Source organism: Pongo abelii, chromosome 5 (genome assembly GCF_028885655.2).
Source record: "Pongo abelii isolate AG06213 chromosome 5, NHGRI_mPonAbe1-v2.0_pri, whole genome shotgun sequence".
Classification (NCBI taxonomy): Eukaryota; Metazoa; Chordata; class Mammalia; order Primates; family Hominidae; genus Pongo; species Pongo abelii.
This window is the reverse complement of record NC_071990.2, coordinates 36,349,325-36,365,409: the sequence shown is the minus strand read 5'-3', so window position 1 is coordinate 36,365,409 and position 16,085 is coordinate 36,349,325. Positions and strand designations below refer to the sequence as shown.

General features: G+C 41.0%; 2 protein-coding genes across 5 annotated transcripts in view; one reads left to right on the top strand and one right to left on the bottom strand.

Moving 5' to 3' along the window:
* The window catches only part of MAPK14 (mitogen-activated protein kinase 14), an 83,940-nt gene that overhangs the window by 5,809 nt on the left and 62,046 nt on the right, over positions 1–16,085 (bottom strand). For 2 of the 4 annotated variants that reach the window (XM_002816802.5, XM_063725224.1), the window contains exons 9-10: positions 9,161–9,240; positions 2,303–2,381 (exon numbers count right to left, since the gene is read on the bottom strand). In XM_002816802.5, coding sequence (XP_002816848.1) covers positions 2,303–2,381; positions 9,161–9,240 — 159 coding nt within the window. Of the gene's footprint in view, positions 1–2,302; positions 2,382–4,680; positions 4,761–9,160; positions 9,241–16,085 lie in introns of all 4 variants that reach the window. The other 2 variants (XM_002816801.5, XM_009241792.4) reach the window with 2 other exon arrangements.
* Positions 12,776–13,227, top strand: LOC129059921 (ADP-sugar pyrophosphatase-like). The gene has a single exon (XM_063725225.1). The coding sequence runs from the start codon at positions 12,826–12,828 to the stop codon at positions 13,225–13,227; it is 402 nt and encodes a 133-aa protein (XP_063581295.1). The 5' UTR covers positions 12,776–12,825.

The window sequence follows — 16,085 nt, the reverse complement described above, 5'->3', positions numbered from 1 at the left end:
TCAACTCATTAGCAAAGTGGTATCTAGTTCTTTTGGAGGTTTCAATGTCATGATTTCAAAGAATGGGAAGACCTATCAGGAGGTACGTGACCTAAATAAGCTGCTGGAACACAAATATCTACCCTCTCCCCCTAAAAAATGAATTAACACATCTTTCTGAGTCTGTTAAGAGGGTGTCAGTGAGTACTGCCCTGTTTAAAACTTAAGGCTTATAAAATGAAACAAGTTCAGAACAGAATGACGACAAGAAAGAACACGACGGGCTGGGTGCACTGGCTCATGCCTGTAATCCCAGCACTTTGGGAGGCCGAGGCAGGCAGATCACGAGGTCAGGAGATTGAGACCATCCTGGCTAACACGGTGAAACCTCGTCTTTACTAAAGATACAAAAAATTAGCCAGGCGTGGTAGCACACAATTGTAGTCCCAGCTACTCAGGAGCTGAGGCAGAAGAATCACTTGAACCCAGGAGGTGGAGCTTGCAATGAGCCGAGATCGCACCACTGCACTCCAACCTGGGCGACAGAGCAAGACTCTGTCTCAAAAAAAAAAAAAAAAAAAAAAAGAAAGAAAGAACACAACATCTTTTCCCAACATCCTGTAGTACTTAAGGCTCAAAGAGAGCTTCTCACAGACCCTTGAACTAGATAATACAGCTCAAATAAATCACACAAAGCCAATGAGAGCATGCCAGGGCAGATGCAAACCTAAGCCAGTCTCAGTAGAATCGTACCCACCCCTGATGAGACTGTGGATTCATCCTAGGACAGGAGAGCGACCCAGCTGAGATATGACATACTCTCCGTCTCCAAGGCTGACATGAACTCATCCACAACTGCCCAATACTTCAAAGAGCATGAGCATCTCTGCTACTATAAGAATTATCACAGCGACACTAAAATTCCTCTCCATAATCACTATGGATGAAGTACTTAGAAAGGTAAAATCACCTAGCCTTCACCCCAGCTTCTAAAGAGGTCAGCATGGCTGTCAGCCCTCAAAAAGATAAAACTAAACCTGAAGCATAGCTGCCAAGACCCTTAAGAAGACAGATGACCCAAACAGATGCAAAGAAATGCAGTGAGATTTTAAAACACACCACACAATACAATCTTAAAAAAAGTGAGAAGGCAGATTATACTCGTTACCATAGCATAGCTCCCTTCCCTATTGTAGGGAGGTCCTGGTCTGATCCTTCTGTGTCCACCATTAAACAGCACTGTCCACTGCCCTCCTCAAGAGTCAAGAAATGAGCCTCAGGAAAAGCAGCTTTCAGGGGGGATCTGAAGCACACATCAGTCCTCCCCTTCAAAGAATGTAGTCCGCCAGGCACAGTGTCTCATGTCTGAATCCCAGCACTTTTGGAAGTTGAGGTGGGCAGACTGCATGAGCCCAGGAGTCCAAGATTAGTAAGATGGCGAGACCCTGTCTCTACAAAGAATTCTTTAAAAAATTAGCCAGGCATGGGGATGCATGCCTGTAGTCCTAGCTATTTGGAAGGCTGAGGCAGGAGGATCACTGGAGCCCAGGAGTTCAAGCTTGCAGTGAGCTATGATTGTGCCACTGTACCCTAGCCTGGGTAAAAGAGCGAGACCCTGATGCTACCAAAAAAAAAAATAATAATAATAATAATAATAATAAAGCAACTCCTTTTTTAGCCAAGGCAACACGTATCTTCAGCTGCCACCATCACTTCCCTTTGCCAAGGATCCTGAAGGCATATGAAGCCATTCCTTTAAGTTTAGGTAGCAAATAAGCTCCACAAACAGGAGAGGATGATTACGCCTCTGAGGGCAGAGAAAGAAGAAGGGAGGGGAAAAGTTCATGAGTGTGGAAGATGACAGGATCTGTAGCAACGGCAGCTACCGATAGAGCAGAGCACCTGCAGGGAGCTCCTGGGTGGCTCCTCTAAACACCCACCTGCACTTCAGTAGTTTCTGTCCTCCACTCAGGGACACCATAAATCCATAGCAGTTGTGAACAAGTTATAGCTTTCTTCCGTATCTGCTTCTTCCTGCCTCGCCAATCTTTTCTCTCAACATGCCCATTACTTTCTCTCCTTTCTCCACTGTACCTGCCCATTCCCCCAATCCCAAGTTCTGTGATCATTTAAACATACAAGCATCTCATGTGATTAAAAAAAAAATCTGACAACACAAATAGATAATAAAAGCCATATTTATCACCTTCCAAGATTCAACTAATGGTACTTTATTTGGTCAAAAGGAGAAACTCTTCTTCAAATCCCCAATTTATATCATAACCAATTCAATATCCATGAGGTGAGGATATGGTCAACTTACCCAGGGGATTGGCACCAATAAATACATTCGCAAAGTTCATCTTCGGCATCTGAGTCAAAGACTGAATATAGTTTCTTGCCTGAAAAAACAAGGGTTTTCAGAATGACTTTGTTTAATAATGTTACTGCTCTCAAAGAAAGCATCTTGGTCCTGCTAAGGAACGAGTGTTAACTGACAAAGTCCACTAACTCCAATATTTATAACTGTCTTTGATAAAACTCCTCTCTTACTGCCATCCTAACTTCCCTAGTTATGATCATCACCTTCTTTATTCCTGCTATCTCTCACAGTTGCATTTCAAGTGAACGAGAATGCTCATCCATCAAATTCTCTTTCATTAGCTTTCTGATCACAGAATGAGAAGTTTAAAAACTGAAGCCAAGATATGTAAGAAGTAGCCCTGAGACAGCCTTCTCAAACAGCTAAATTGGTAGAGGGGTTGGTATTCCCAAAGAAAGTCTTGGACCAGCAGTCTTTTGATAGTGCTGACTTCAGTAGGTGCTCTTAGTACATCAAAGGATATCAGTATTAAACCTTGCTAACAAAGTAACACTGGTAACAAAAAAGTTAATATAAACTTAATATAACAGTCCTACCTCACAGGGTTGGAGTGAAGATTAGAGATAACAAACCTAGTACCTTCTTAACACAGTACTTGGTTCCAAGTGAGAGTTTAAGAAACATTATCTGCTATCCCACTATCACCTTCAGAAGCAAAGTCTGCTATCTTAACCACCTCTTTAAAATTCCTGTTTTAATACAGTCCAACAGTAAAGGTATGTATGTATATTTATGTTTACAGATACACACACAAGGTTATAAAAAGTTCTGGTTGCCCAGGCACGGTGATTCATGCCTGTAATCCCAGCACTCTGGGAGGCCAAGGTGGGCAGATCGCTTGAGGCCAGGACTTTGAGACCAGCCTGGGTAACATCGTGAAAATTTGTCTCCAAAAATACAAAAAATTAGCCAGGTGTGGTGACGCATGCCTGTGGTCCCAGCTACTTGGGAGACTGAGGTAAGAGGATCACTTGAGCAGGGAGATGGAGCCCAGGAAGCTTGAGCCCAGGAGGTGGAGGTTCCAGTGAACTAAGATCGTGCCACTGCACTCCAGCTGGGGTGACAGAATAAGATCCTGTCTTAAAAAAAAAAAAAAAAAAATCTGGTTGCTTGGGCAAGTTCACCTTCTTTATTTATTAAAAAAATTTTTTTAGAGACACAGTCTCTGCTCTGTTGCCTAGGCTGGAGGTTACTGGCACAATCACAGCTCACTATGGCCTCGAACTCCTGACTCAAGCAACCCTCCTGCCTCAGCTTCCCAAGTAGCTGGGGCTATAGGCATGTGCTACCATGCCCTAATTTTTAAATTTTTTTGTAGACCTGCAGTATTGCTGTGTTGCCCAGGATGGTCTCAAACTCCTGGGCTCAACTGATCCTCCCATCTCAGCCTTCCAAAGTGCTGAGATTGCAGGTGCACGCCACCACGCCCAGCCTTCAGCTTCTTAATTATTGCATGTGGAGTCAGAGGAAAGGTCTGCTTTGAAAAGCAATTGAGAATCTTTCTGATTTGAAAAGAAAGTTTTAGGAATTGAATACATAAATGGCTGTAATCCCTTTCTACTTGAACATGTAAATAAAAAGAGGAAGGGAAAACAGGTAAGAGAGAACTATCTCATTCAGAGAACAGTCATCCCTTTAATAAAGATAAATCAAAAGATGATCTGAATATAGCTGAAGTAGAAACAAAGCTGCTGGGAAGGGCCCTCTGTGATGCCAACCTGGTTCCCCAAAATATTAAGGGTATCTTAGAAAGAAAGAAGTGCCCCAATCACCTCTGATAATAAAACGAGTTAGACTAAGTAGTTAATAAAGAAGGTACCTAACTGTACCAAAGTGTTTGTATTTATTCTATATTATTTGTATATTTTCTTTTAAATATAGTACGTATTAGTATTGGATATTTCAGTTTTGTTTTGTTTTTAAATAAAGAATCCTCTTTTGGTCATTAAAAAAGTGGATGAATTGGAAAGCATGCTAATGGACTTCAGTTAACTACCCTTCTGATAAAGGTCACGATAGTAGCACACCCTAGCTACAGGCATAGCAGCTACAAAGAAACTGCTTCACAAGCACTAAATTCACACAACCAAATATAAAAATAACAATTTTCCATTTACAAGCTTACTAATTATATTTCCAATCTCACAGGACTGGATGACATTTTATCCCAAAAGTCAACATCTTGCAATAGCACATAGGCAGGCCTCAAGGCACATGCAAGCATCCAGTGATGTTAAAAACTGTTGGTTATACAGTGGCAATAAAAAGAGTATGTGGCTTCTCAGTGCGACATCCCTGTACAGTCTCTTTGTTCTCACCTCATGGCTTGGCATCCTGTTAATGAGATAAGCGGGGGGTGTTCCTGTCAGACGCATAATCTGCTGAAGCTGGTTAATATCTTAGATGCCTAGTCAAGGGCATTGTTAAACATACAGTGCAAAAAATAATTTTCAACTCAAGTTTTTAAAAAGGTCAAAAAGCCCCCCCAAACAAACAAAAAAACCTACCCCCCATTCCCCCTACCCAAGAGCCCACAGCTGCATGCTAAAGTACGCTTCTGTGAATGACATGAGTAACTAGGCATGTAGCCAGTGACTGGCCATGCAGATAAGAAAAATTACTTTTCTTTGGTTTTAGCATCATCTTTACTGTTAAATATTTTAGGTTCCCTGGAAACAGACTGCCCCTTGATCCAGGATGCCAGCCAGAGAACTGTTTTCAAGTACTGATGGCCAAAACTTGTTTGTGGGAGAAATATAGATGATTCCAAAAATTTTGACTCAACTTTGAACAAAATAAAATATCCAACATATCCATTCAAGGAAGATACTAAACTTTTGCGGCACAGGTTCTCCAAGGCACCATCCCTCCGAATTAAGACACACGTGGGCATCTGGGTTAATAAGCAATGCCACATTTCAAAGACATTAGTTAGTGGTACATTTAAAATACTTGCCACAAACACAAAATGGTAAATGAAGAAAGAGGAGAAGAGGAGCAGGTTAGAGGCTAATGGCAAAGGCAAAACAGAAGTCACAGGCTGCTGACAGTGTTAAAGCATGCCACATGATTTCCTCCACAAGTCTCTTCAACAAGCGAACAGACTAACCTCATTTAACAAACAGCTGGAGGGAAGTCTGCAGAATACTCTGCAAGTATCTGACAAGGGCAGAACTATGAGATTTTCTATATGTATAGGCACATATGTAAGCTGTACTACAACTTCTCTCTTTTAACTGTTCCATCAATGTTGATACAACTCGCCCGCTTCTAAAATGTCAGAACTGTTTATCATGTTCCTACTAATAGCAGATGTGATGAGATTTTAAAAATCTTCAATGTAATTCAATAAACCCCTTTTCTAGTCCTGTTCTTGTTAACTACTAATTCCCTCATTCAGGTGAAGCGTCATCTTCAATAAGCACCATGACCAAGCAATTTTACTTCTTCATGGCTTTCCCAAATAATTTTTCTACTTTAGCTCGTCCTCTGAACTGAACTCCCTAGTGGTCAGATGACTTAGCAGTAATCTGTTTAAGGCTGGCCACGGGGAGAGAGCTAGAGCCATGTGCTCCACGCTGCCTTTCACGCTCCCTAAGCCCAAAGACAGAGGCCAGTAAATTCCAAAGAGGGTAGGAAATACACTTTGATTTGTGGTCCTTTTAAGAAACGTTAACAGATCCATACCAGATGATCGAATTCTTTATTTTGTTACGAGTATAGATAACAGAATTTAGAGTTACCTTTAACAAATCACATAACAAATGATACTTTTCATGCCAAGGGAAATAACAAAAAGGGGCCACAAAGTAAACCAGCAATAGCAGAATACCAGTTGAGTCTTAAAATGTAAAAACCCTCCACTTCCCCTTTCTTTCTGTGAATGATACCTGGCCTGCACATTTTCTGTCTTTGTCTCCTTTAGTCAAAGAGGTTATTATATCCCCTTTCTGTCAAGAAGTTAGAAAGATTCTATTTCTGGAGGAAAATGTGAGTGAGTCAGGTCTTCGCTTTTTTATCTAATTTAATTAATTAGTTTATTTATTTTTAAAGACAAGGTCTTGCTGTCGCCCAGGCTGGAGTGCAGTGCACGATCACCACTCCCTGCAGCCTCAAACTCCTGGCCTCAAGTGATCCTCCTGCCTCAGCCTCCCAAAGTGCTGTGATGACAAATGTGAGCCACTGTGCACAGTCTGCTTTTGCTTTCTTAATATGATTTTCTTGTTCTGTCACTGATTATTATAGATACTGGGACATTAACCAAATGAATTCTCTATCCTTGGCCTCCATCACGACCCATTTATACCTTTTCCTACGGCTCATTCTAATAGGTTCTAAATCCATTACTGCATTCTCTTACTCAGCATTCAATTTCTTCATAATTATTGCCATCACTACTTCACTACTTTTCAGGAGAATGAAAACAGCTGTTGGCTTTCTATTTACTATACTCCTTCACTAATGTCTTTTTCTTTTTTTAATTTTTAAAATCTCTGAACAATTTTACTCACCTGGCCTTATTTTTCCATTCTGTTCCCATACATCATGTGCTTTTAAGATAAACAGGTACTTGGGCTGTGTCATGAACATCAAATTAATCTTGTCTACCCCCTAGGATGTTTAAACTACTTTTATCCACTTGCCCCAATTATGTAGGAAACAAACAAACAAACAAACAAACAAAACCTTTCTTTTTCTTATACTCAATATAATATTATTTGAGTTAAGTTCCGTATTCCGGTACTCAATTTCAGTAGAGCTGTTGAAATGTATAATGTGCCTCATTTCACAGAGGGACCTCCATTATTAGGCTGTGCACTCAGTGTTTCTTTCTTAAAAATAAGTGATGGATTAATGACAGATAAATACTATCGACTATTTTACCTAGACTTTGGTTTGAATTCCTAATCCAATTCCAAATGACTAATAGCACCTATCTATAGGGCACATGGTTGGGATGGAAGAGAAGACTAAGAAAGGGCTGCTAGGAGACACTCTCAGGAAGGAAATGAATTTGCTTGGTCTCATTAGCACTATTTATTAATTGAGCTCCTCCCTCTGCCCTTAGGTCCTCTTACTGTAAGACAGTGTTTCTAAGCAAAAACATTAATAAAAAAAAAAAAGTACTGCTCTTTCTAAGCATCACCTGATATCTTTGATTCACTCTAATCCAGCTTCTACATATCATAAAGGGGAAAAAAATATCTCTTTAGGTTGACATTGTGGTAACACTGACAATGACTTTCAAAATAGTGTGTAATCACATGGGATTATAGTTTGGATCATGCTATCAGAACATCTGAGATCTATACTCAGCTCTGCCACGTGATTCAGTGCATGACGTGGAAAAGTCACTGCCCTTCTGGGCTTTGCTTCTTTATCTTAAATAAGTAAATGAAATAAATTCAGAGTGGAGGTTCAGAAATACACTGGGCTTTGGGATCCTTTCAAGAAATGTACCAGATACATACCAGATGATGGTATTCTTTATTTTGTCAGGAAGATGACGAACGGTTCCAACTCACCTGCTTATGCTTGCCTCAAGCTACCCAGTCGTCTTCCCAACTGGGCAAAGGGCCCCTTCAGTCATAAATGTTGGGAGGAGAATCCAGGAAGGCATAACTGGAGCTTGGCTCCATAGCTCCTTTTTTCTTTTGTTCAACTGCCTGGCGGCAGATCGAGGGAAAAAGGAAGAAAAGCTGGGCTTTCATGGCTTCTCTCATGCCTCTGGCCCAAGAAAATGACCAAGAGCAGGAAATCATAGCAAAAGTAAGCCAGAGTCACATTCCCATGGCTTCTGTCTAAGTCCCTGCTTAGAAGCAAGAGAGCACTAGTTCCAAACTCTGTCTCAGGTTATTTAACTTATAATTACAAGGCAATAGGAGGAAAATTTATAACCATGTTCCTGTGTATCTGAGGTATCAGGAGTGAAGTTGTTTCTTCTGAGTGGGGTCTAGGGACTGGGTAGAAAGGTCCCTCTGTTGGGAACAAACATTTTACATAGGATATGTGAGTATCTATTCTAAAACAACAAAAAATAACTTATGGGAAGGGGCAACAGTGTGCAGACAATGTACATTTTATTCTTTTAGTGATTAAGTTAAACTAAATACATGGTGAAGCTCATGCTCTGAAAACAAACACTAGAAACAGTGAAAAGAGCTCTAGAGCATACGTGAAACTTCCGAGAAAGAAGAAAGTCAGGGCTTGAGGACAGAGACACAAATTTTGCATTAATCTCTTGGAATGAATCAGAATCTCAAATCTCATTGCTTTACTGGGATACTATTGTCTAATGGAGGCTCCCATGATCTTAGTGTGTACCCAGATAGAGAATAAAACACACTTGTGCATGCAAGCAGGCACACATGCGTGCACGCACACACACACTCACACTGTCTTATACCTCACTCATCCCGTAAGTCAGCACACAAAGGGCATGTATGCTTACAAACATACCCAGGTCAAAGTACAGATTGTGCATGCAAGCAGGCACACATGCGTGCACGCACACACACACTCACACTGTCTTATACCTCACTCATCCCGTAAGTCAGCACACAAAGGGCATGTATGCTTACAAACATACCCAGGTCAAAGTACAGATTGTGCATGCAAGCAGGCACACATGCGTGCACGCACACACACACTCACACTGTCTTATACCTCACTCATCCCGTAAGTCAGCACACAAAGGGCATGTATGCTTACAAACATACCCAGGTCAAAGTACAGATTGGTAGAAGGTAAGTGGCAGAGGCTCCCAACAGGGCAGATAATTACAAAGCATCAACTCACAGACTCTGAGGAGATTTTCTTCAAAAGCTCAGCCCCTGGGGTTCCAACGAGTCTTAAAATGAGCTTCAACTGATCAATATCTAATGGTGGACCATAAAGGAAAATGTTGGGACAAAATAAAAATGAAAAACAAACGATGACAAACAAAACAAAAACAAACAAACAAACAAAACACACCGAGAACAAAAATGAAACACCCCAAACCTAGCTAACATGGTGAATCCCTCTAGGTCAAGGCTCCTGCAGGATGATCACTTCACGTAGGACATGCTCCTCCTGTACAAAGATTCAAAATGCTACCACACACATATCCACTTTATATTCATTTTATGCATCTGTCAACAGCATGTATCAGTAAAGTGAGGCAACTTTAGCTGGTCCTTAGCTGCCAAAGACAGCAGGAGAAAACACAAGAGCTTCACCCAGTTTACACTGCCCTCTTCATCTGCCACCACAGTGTCAGTAACCAGTTCAGCAAAGTGCACTAATAATTAGAGGGCCACAGATAAGGAAAAAAGCAGCAGAGCACAGGAGCTAGGGATGTACAAGTCTATTTATGAATATTCTCCCAAGCGTGACCTAAAGAGCTTGTGATATGACAGTGGAAGCCCTGTGAGACCCCAAAGCCTGACCACTGGAGCACACCCTCTGGAAAGGGAAGCCTCGCCTCTCACACTGGCTATAGTAGGCAGAGCACTATGAGGGAGAGTCGCCAGCAGAGGGTGCTCTCCCACCGCATGTTCCTTTAGGAGCACCATGAGAACGCAAATACAGGCGGTTTCAAAATGCAAATGAACAATGCTTAACAAACTTCACACATCCCAAAGGCTCTAAATAATAGGCCACAATGCCAAAACTTTTATCCTGGTAGCCAACACTCAATGTATACTCAGAATGTATGTGCATGTGTTAACCAGAAGACAAAAATTTGTTCTCATTGCTTTTAGTCTTACCTAAAAAGGAAGTTAAAAAAAGGGGGAAAAATATTATAAAATAGCTTTTAATATTTCCTCTGAAAATGTGAACAGTTTATCCACGTTTATACTGACTGACATTCCAGGGAGGGAGAAGGGGAGGATGACTGTCTTCTGACCCATCAGGTTTTTCACATGACTAAATCCTCTTGGCTTCAGGTCTCAGCTTCAACTTCACCTCCTAAGGGAGGCCTCCCCTCAACACTCTATATACATAACACCCCACCCCCCAATTCTCTCTCAGCACCATGCTTGATAACATCATAGTGCTTATCACAGCCTAGAATTACTTTGTTTGCTTACTGTCTGCCCCCTGTACTGGTCTACAGCTCTACGAGGACAGGGGCCACTCTGCCTCTTCACCATTTATCCCCAGCCTAACATCTGGTACATGACAGGTAGTCAAAATATTTGAGGAAAAGGTAGAGCAAGATGAAAGAAATTTTTGCTTATGGTTATACATATAAAGGCAACATAGCAGCACTTAAAAACAACAGTCTCTATAAAGCCACAGGTGCCTACATTATAGGAATAACTTAATGCAGTAATTTGACATCTTGTCTTTTACTTTCTTTCAGACATGAAATCAGCTTAAATGGAAGAAAATTCTAGGCTGGAGTCAGCAAACCCCAATCTCTGCCTGTTTTATATATAAAGTTTTATTAGAACACAGCCATGCCCATTCATTTATGTACAGTCTATAGGTGTTTCCAATTACAACAAGCACAGTTACCATATGGTTCCCAAGCCTAAATTATTAACTACCTGGCCCTTTCAGAAAAGGTGCGCCAAACCCTATCCTAAACCCAAACAACTTGTGTTCTTTAGCAAGCAAAAACAAACTAGAAAAAGTCCACTCACATAAGTTATTTCTAAATTAAGAATAACAGGGAATTTTGTCATCTGCAAATGGCAAAAATCAGTGTGTTATAAAGGTTAAGATTTTAATACTGGCTTCTCAGTTCAAGATGTTGACAAGAAAAAAATCTTACAGCATTATGTTCATGGGACAGAGTAGGAATGGGGGTGGGATGGCTACTGTCTTGCTCTAAAATAATCAGATTAATTATATTACAATAGAAATCAGTAAAAAAAATTCTTGCTCATCTAAAATGACTCAATTTACAAAAATTTAGTTTCCTCACATTAACACTCTTCAGGAATATATTTAACTGGGTAGCCACCACAAGATAAAGTAAATCATATATAGGAAAAATCTTGACTACTTCAAATCTCAAACAAGTGGCTTTACAATATATGCATCAAAAGTAATCTCTAAAATGAAGCTTTTGATATTGGTATTCTTGTTTAAGAGACTTCTTTCTGACTACTTAACAATGAGAGTCAATTTTTTTTTTTTTTTGAGACGCAGTCTCTCGCTCTGCCGCCCAGGCTGGAGTGCGGTGGCATGATCTCGGCTCACTGCAAGTTCCACCTCCCGGGTTCACGCCATTCTCCTGCCTCAGCCTCCAGAGTAGCTGGGACTACAGGCGCCCGCCACCACGCCCGGCTAATTTTTTGTATTTTTAGTAGAGACGGGGTTTCACCATGTTAGCCAGAATGGTCTCAATCTCCTGTCCTCATGATCCGCCTGCCTCGGCCTCCCAACGTGCTGGGATTACAGGCGTGAGCCACCGTGCCCGGCCGAGAGTCAATTTTTATACTCTCTCTAAGGAAGACAGGCTCTCTGAGCTGTGAATTTCTCAACTACCTGAACTTCACCCTAACCTACCTGAAGAATATGCAATTTCCATTAGTCACAGTGGCTCATTACGTCAATGAGCTGGGAAACCCTCTCTCTCCCACCTCTGCTAGCATGAAACAGTATCAGGCCTGAAGAATCAAGCCTAGTTTGATCTGGCTCAAACTATTATTCTTTAATGCACTCAATGCTTCAACTCACATCAGATATTCCAGGCACTTCTAAGCTTCCAAGTACTTATTTATGTAACTCATAAACCAGAATACCTCCCCCTTCTCCCGTCCTTCCAAGCCTTTTCTATTCCTATTTACACTTTGAAGTCCTATTCAAACAAGAACTCTGCCATGAAGTCTTCTTGGATTTTTTTCAATAGCTTATCTATAACTCTATTCTAGTGTATTTATCACTCCATCTTATTTTATAATCAGAGACAGTTGTTCAAGTAACTCTTCTAACTCTCTTTCCACTGAGTCTGATCATTCTGGTTTTAAGGACAGCTACCATCCTGTCCCCAGCACCTTCCACAGAGCAGCTTGATAAATACTGGTTGACTTGAAAAGATGAGCCATGGCACATCCTTTCAGCACCTCGGGAGGTGCCGGTGTCTTCAGTCGTGGCACCGGTGTATGCTGACACTGCTGCTTCCAGTAGTTCTTTTGTCCTCTTCCCTTTGTCACCCCTACACCTTGGAGGTGAACTTCTCTCCTGAGGGCTGTAAAGACTAGTTTGAAAAGGGAGAGCCAAGAACCAACTGAATCGTCTCAGAATGGAAACACTGTATTATTTCAGAGGAGTTAATTTCAGAAGGAAAATGGGTCAAGCTTGAAAAAACAACATACATGGCTCCTATTGGTAGAACTGGAATTTGGGACTCAGTGAAACATACAACCAGGAAAGAACAGACTGGTGATGATGTAGCGGTCATCGCTGTGCTGCAGAGAACGCTTCACTACGAGTGTATCGTTCTGGTGAAACAGTCCTGACCACCAATGGGTGGCTACTGCATAGAGTTCCCTGCAGGTCTCATAGATGATGGTGAAACCCCAGGAGCAGCTGCTCTTTGGGAGCTTGAGGAAGAAACTGGCTACAAAGGGGACGCTGCCGAGTGTTCTCCAGCGGTCTGTATGGACCCAGGTTTGTCAAATTGTACCACACACATCGTGACAGTAATCATTAACAGAGATGACGCAGAAAATGTAAGGCCCAAGCCAAAGCCAGGGGATGGAAAATTTGTGGAAGTCATTTCGTTACCCAAGAATGACCTGCTGCAGAGACTCGATGCTCTCGTACCTGAAAAACATCTTACAGTGGATGTCAGAGTCTATTCCCATGCTCTAGCACTGAAACATGCAAATGCGAAGCCATCTGAAGTGCCCGTCCTGAAATTTTAAGGCCAAAGACGACACTGGCCATTTTTGTAAACGAGACTAACAGGCCTTCTTCACAAAGACTTTGTATTCAACTTAGTTTAATGTAGATTTGAATTAGCTTTTTCGTAAAATAAAAGCAGCACAAAATGCAAAAAAAAAGAAAAAAAAGAAAAGATGAGCCATATTACGCTTTTCAACTCAGCTTTACCCCACTGCCTTGCCCTCAAAACACAGAATGACCATACTCCATGGAAAAACACACAACGTAAAATAAAAATCTTAGTAACTAAAAGCATTTGCATGAAGGAAGTTAAAACATGCAAACCTCAGAAGAAATCACCATGGGTTCTTCAAAAGCTGGCAAATCCACTGAAATACAGGCCAGTCTTCCAACAGTACCAGCTACTATAAGGCCACTATGATTTGCCCAGGCAGTTAAGACCAGAAGGAGCTTCACGTAGCCACTTTAGCGGAGTAAAGCAAAACTCACCACATCATGACAATCAGTTATTTCCACAGTGAGCCATCCTTTGTAATAGGTTTAGCCCTTTTTCTCTTAGGTAGAAAATATTTTTACTTTTAAAATGTGTTTTAATTGTAATGATCACGATGTCAAAATTTAAATCATAAATCTCCTGAATCTTTCTAAAACAAATGAAGAAAAGAACAACTTAAGCCTAAGATTACTCTTTAGACCAAGTCATCTTTAACAGACGCAAAAGTCAGTCAGAATGAACAGGTAAAAAAAAAAAAAACAAAAAACAAAAAACAAAAAACTAAGCATAACAGGATATTTCTAGGGAAGGTAAAAGAGGGATATTCTAGTCAGTTCTAAGTGCTCCAGGGACTCCTAAAAAACCTCCACAGGCCAGAAAGTTGAAGATGAATAAAAGGACCAATTGCAGGACCTACCTGCCATGAGCAGCAATTTCCAATGACATAAATCCACATAGGGGCAAAGTGGAGCACTAACCTTTGGGAAGGTAGGAAATCTTCCTGGTGACAGACAGGATAGACTAGAATAAGACTTAGCCTAGCTCCTTATCTTCCAGGTTGTCAAAATAGTCATTTTCACTGTAACACAAAGAAAATTTCTTAAGGTACCCTTCCTTGGTTTATGGACAAATCTGAGGATTCTACTTTTTTCTGAGAAAATGTATTCTCAAGTTAGAGAGGAAAGGGCAAATAATCTAATAAAATATTTTTCTTCTTCAGCGTTTATTAGGACACTTGCTTTTGGTGTCTAAAGTGAAACTGCTTTTTAGAAATGAGAGAACATCCAGGCTGGCCAACATGGCAAAATCCTGTCTCTACTAAAAATACAAAAATTAGCCGGGCATGATGACGTGCACCTGTAATCCCAGCTACTCGAGAGGCTGAGGCAGGGAGAATCACTTGAACACGGGAGGTGGAGGTTGCAGTGAGCAGAGATTGCGCCATTGCACTACAGCCTGGGCGACAGAGCAAGACTCTGTCTCCAAAGAAAAAAAAAAAAAAAAAAAAAAGAGAGAGAGAATATTTGGCAGGGTGCAGTGGCCACACCTGTAATCCCAACACTTTGTTTGGTAGGCCAAGGGGGGCAGATCACTTGAGGTCTGGAGTTCTAGACCAGCTTGGCCAACATGGTGAAACCCAATCTCTACTAAAAATACAAAAAAATTAGCTGGGCGTGGTGGCGTGCGCCTGTAGTCCCAGGTACTCAGGAGGCTGAGGCAGGAGAATCACTTGAGGCAGGAGAATCGCTTGAACCTGGGAGGCGGAGGTTGCAGTGAGCTGAGATTGCGCCACTGCACTCCAGCCTGGGTGACAGAGTGAGACTCCATCTCAAAAAAAAAAAAAAAAGAATATTTGGCAGGGTGCAGTGGCTACACCTGTAATCCCAACACTTTGGTAGGCCAAGGCAGGCAGATCACTTGAGGTCTGGAGTTCTAGACCAGCCTCAGGAGGCGGAGGTTGCAGTGAGCCGAGATTGCGCCACTGCATTCCAGCCTAGGCGACAGAGGGAGACTCTGTCTCCAAAAAAAAAAAAAAAAAAAAAAAAAAGAAAGAGTATTTGAAACCAATGACTGAAAGTGATGGGCAGATGTGAGAGAAGGGTCTCCAGAAGCTTTAGCTCTATTGCCAGTGTTTTAAGTCACAAGCAGGACAGTATGAACAGAGGTGTTTATTATTCTTTGTCTAGTAGTATGTCTGAAATATTTCAAAACATGTTTGCAAAAGAAGAAATGAAAAAAAATAGAAGAAGCAAATTTAATACACTAAGAAAACTCCCATAGACCAGGGCAGCAACTGATGGCAAGTGGATTTTAACTCAGCTCCATTAACCCATAATGTCTTAAGAGCACCATTTCTGTTAAAATTAAAGAAGGTTTTACACATAAAGGAAATTCACTTGATTATGTAGAAAAGGAAAACAACAGCAAGCCAAGGCTGTGATCTCTGGTAGAAAAACAGTATTTGATGCATAACAGGGCTATAAAACTTTCTCTCTTCCTTAAGCTGCAGAGTGTTAAGTGCTGGTAACAGAATTTTCTAAGTGGCTTATTCATTTCAAGATCTATGGTATTTGAAATAAGTTAGTACTGTACCTGAAGAGACATTCTGTATCCTCCCTCCTTTCTAGTACAAAGTTCTGTCAGCTGTGTCCACTTGATATCCCTAGTCAACTAGGCTTTTAAGAAAGGGCTTCATTCTTTAAAAAATAATAATACTATTATTAGGCCAGATGGAAGGGTTCTGCAAAGTCACAAACAAGAGTAATTTCTAATCTCATAACACATAATTGGCTTTAAGACAAAAATGAGTATTTCTTTTTTTTTTTAAATTAAATTAAAGTTCTGAGATACACGTGCAGGATGTGCAGGTTTGTTACATAGGTA

Bases quoted from the DNA above. Each gene is read 5' to 3' on its own strand.
- LOC129059921 (XM_063725225.1), top strand. From the start codon at position 12,826: ATGGGTGGCTACTGCATAGAGTTCCCTGCAGGTCTCATAGATGATGGT.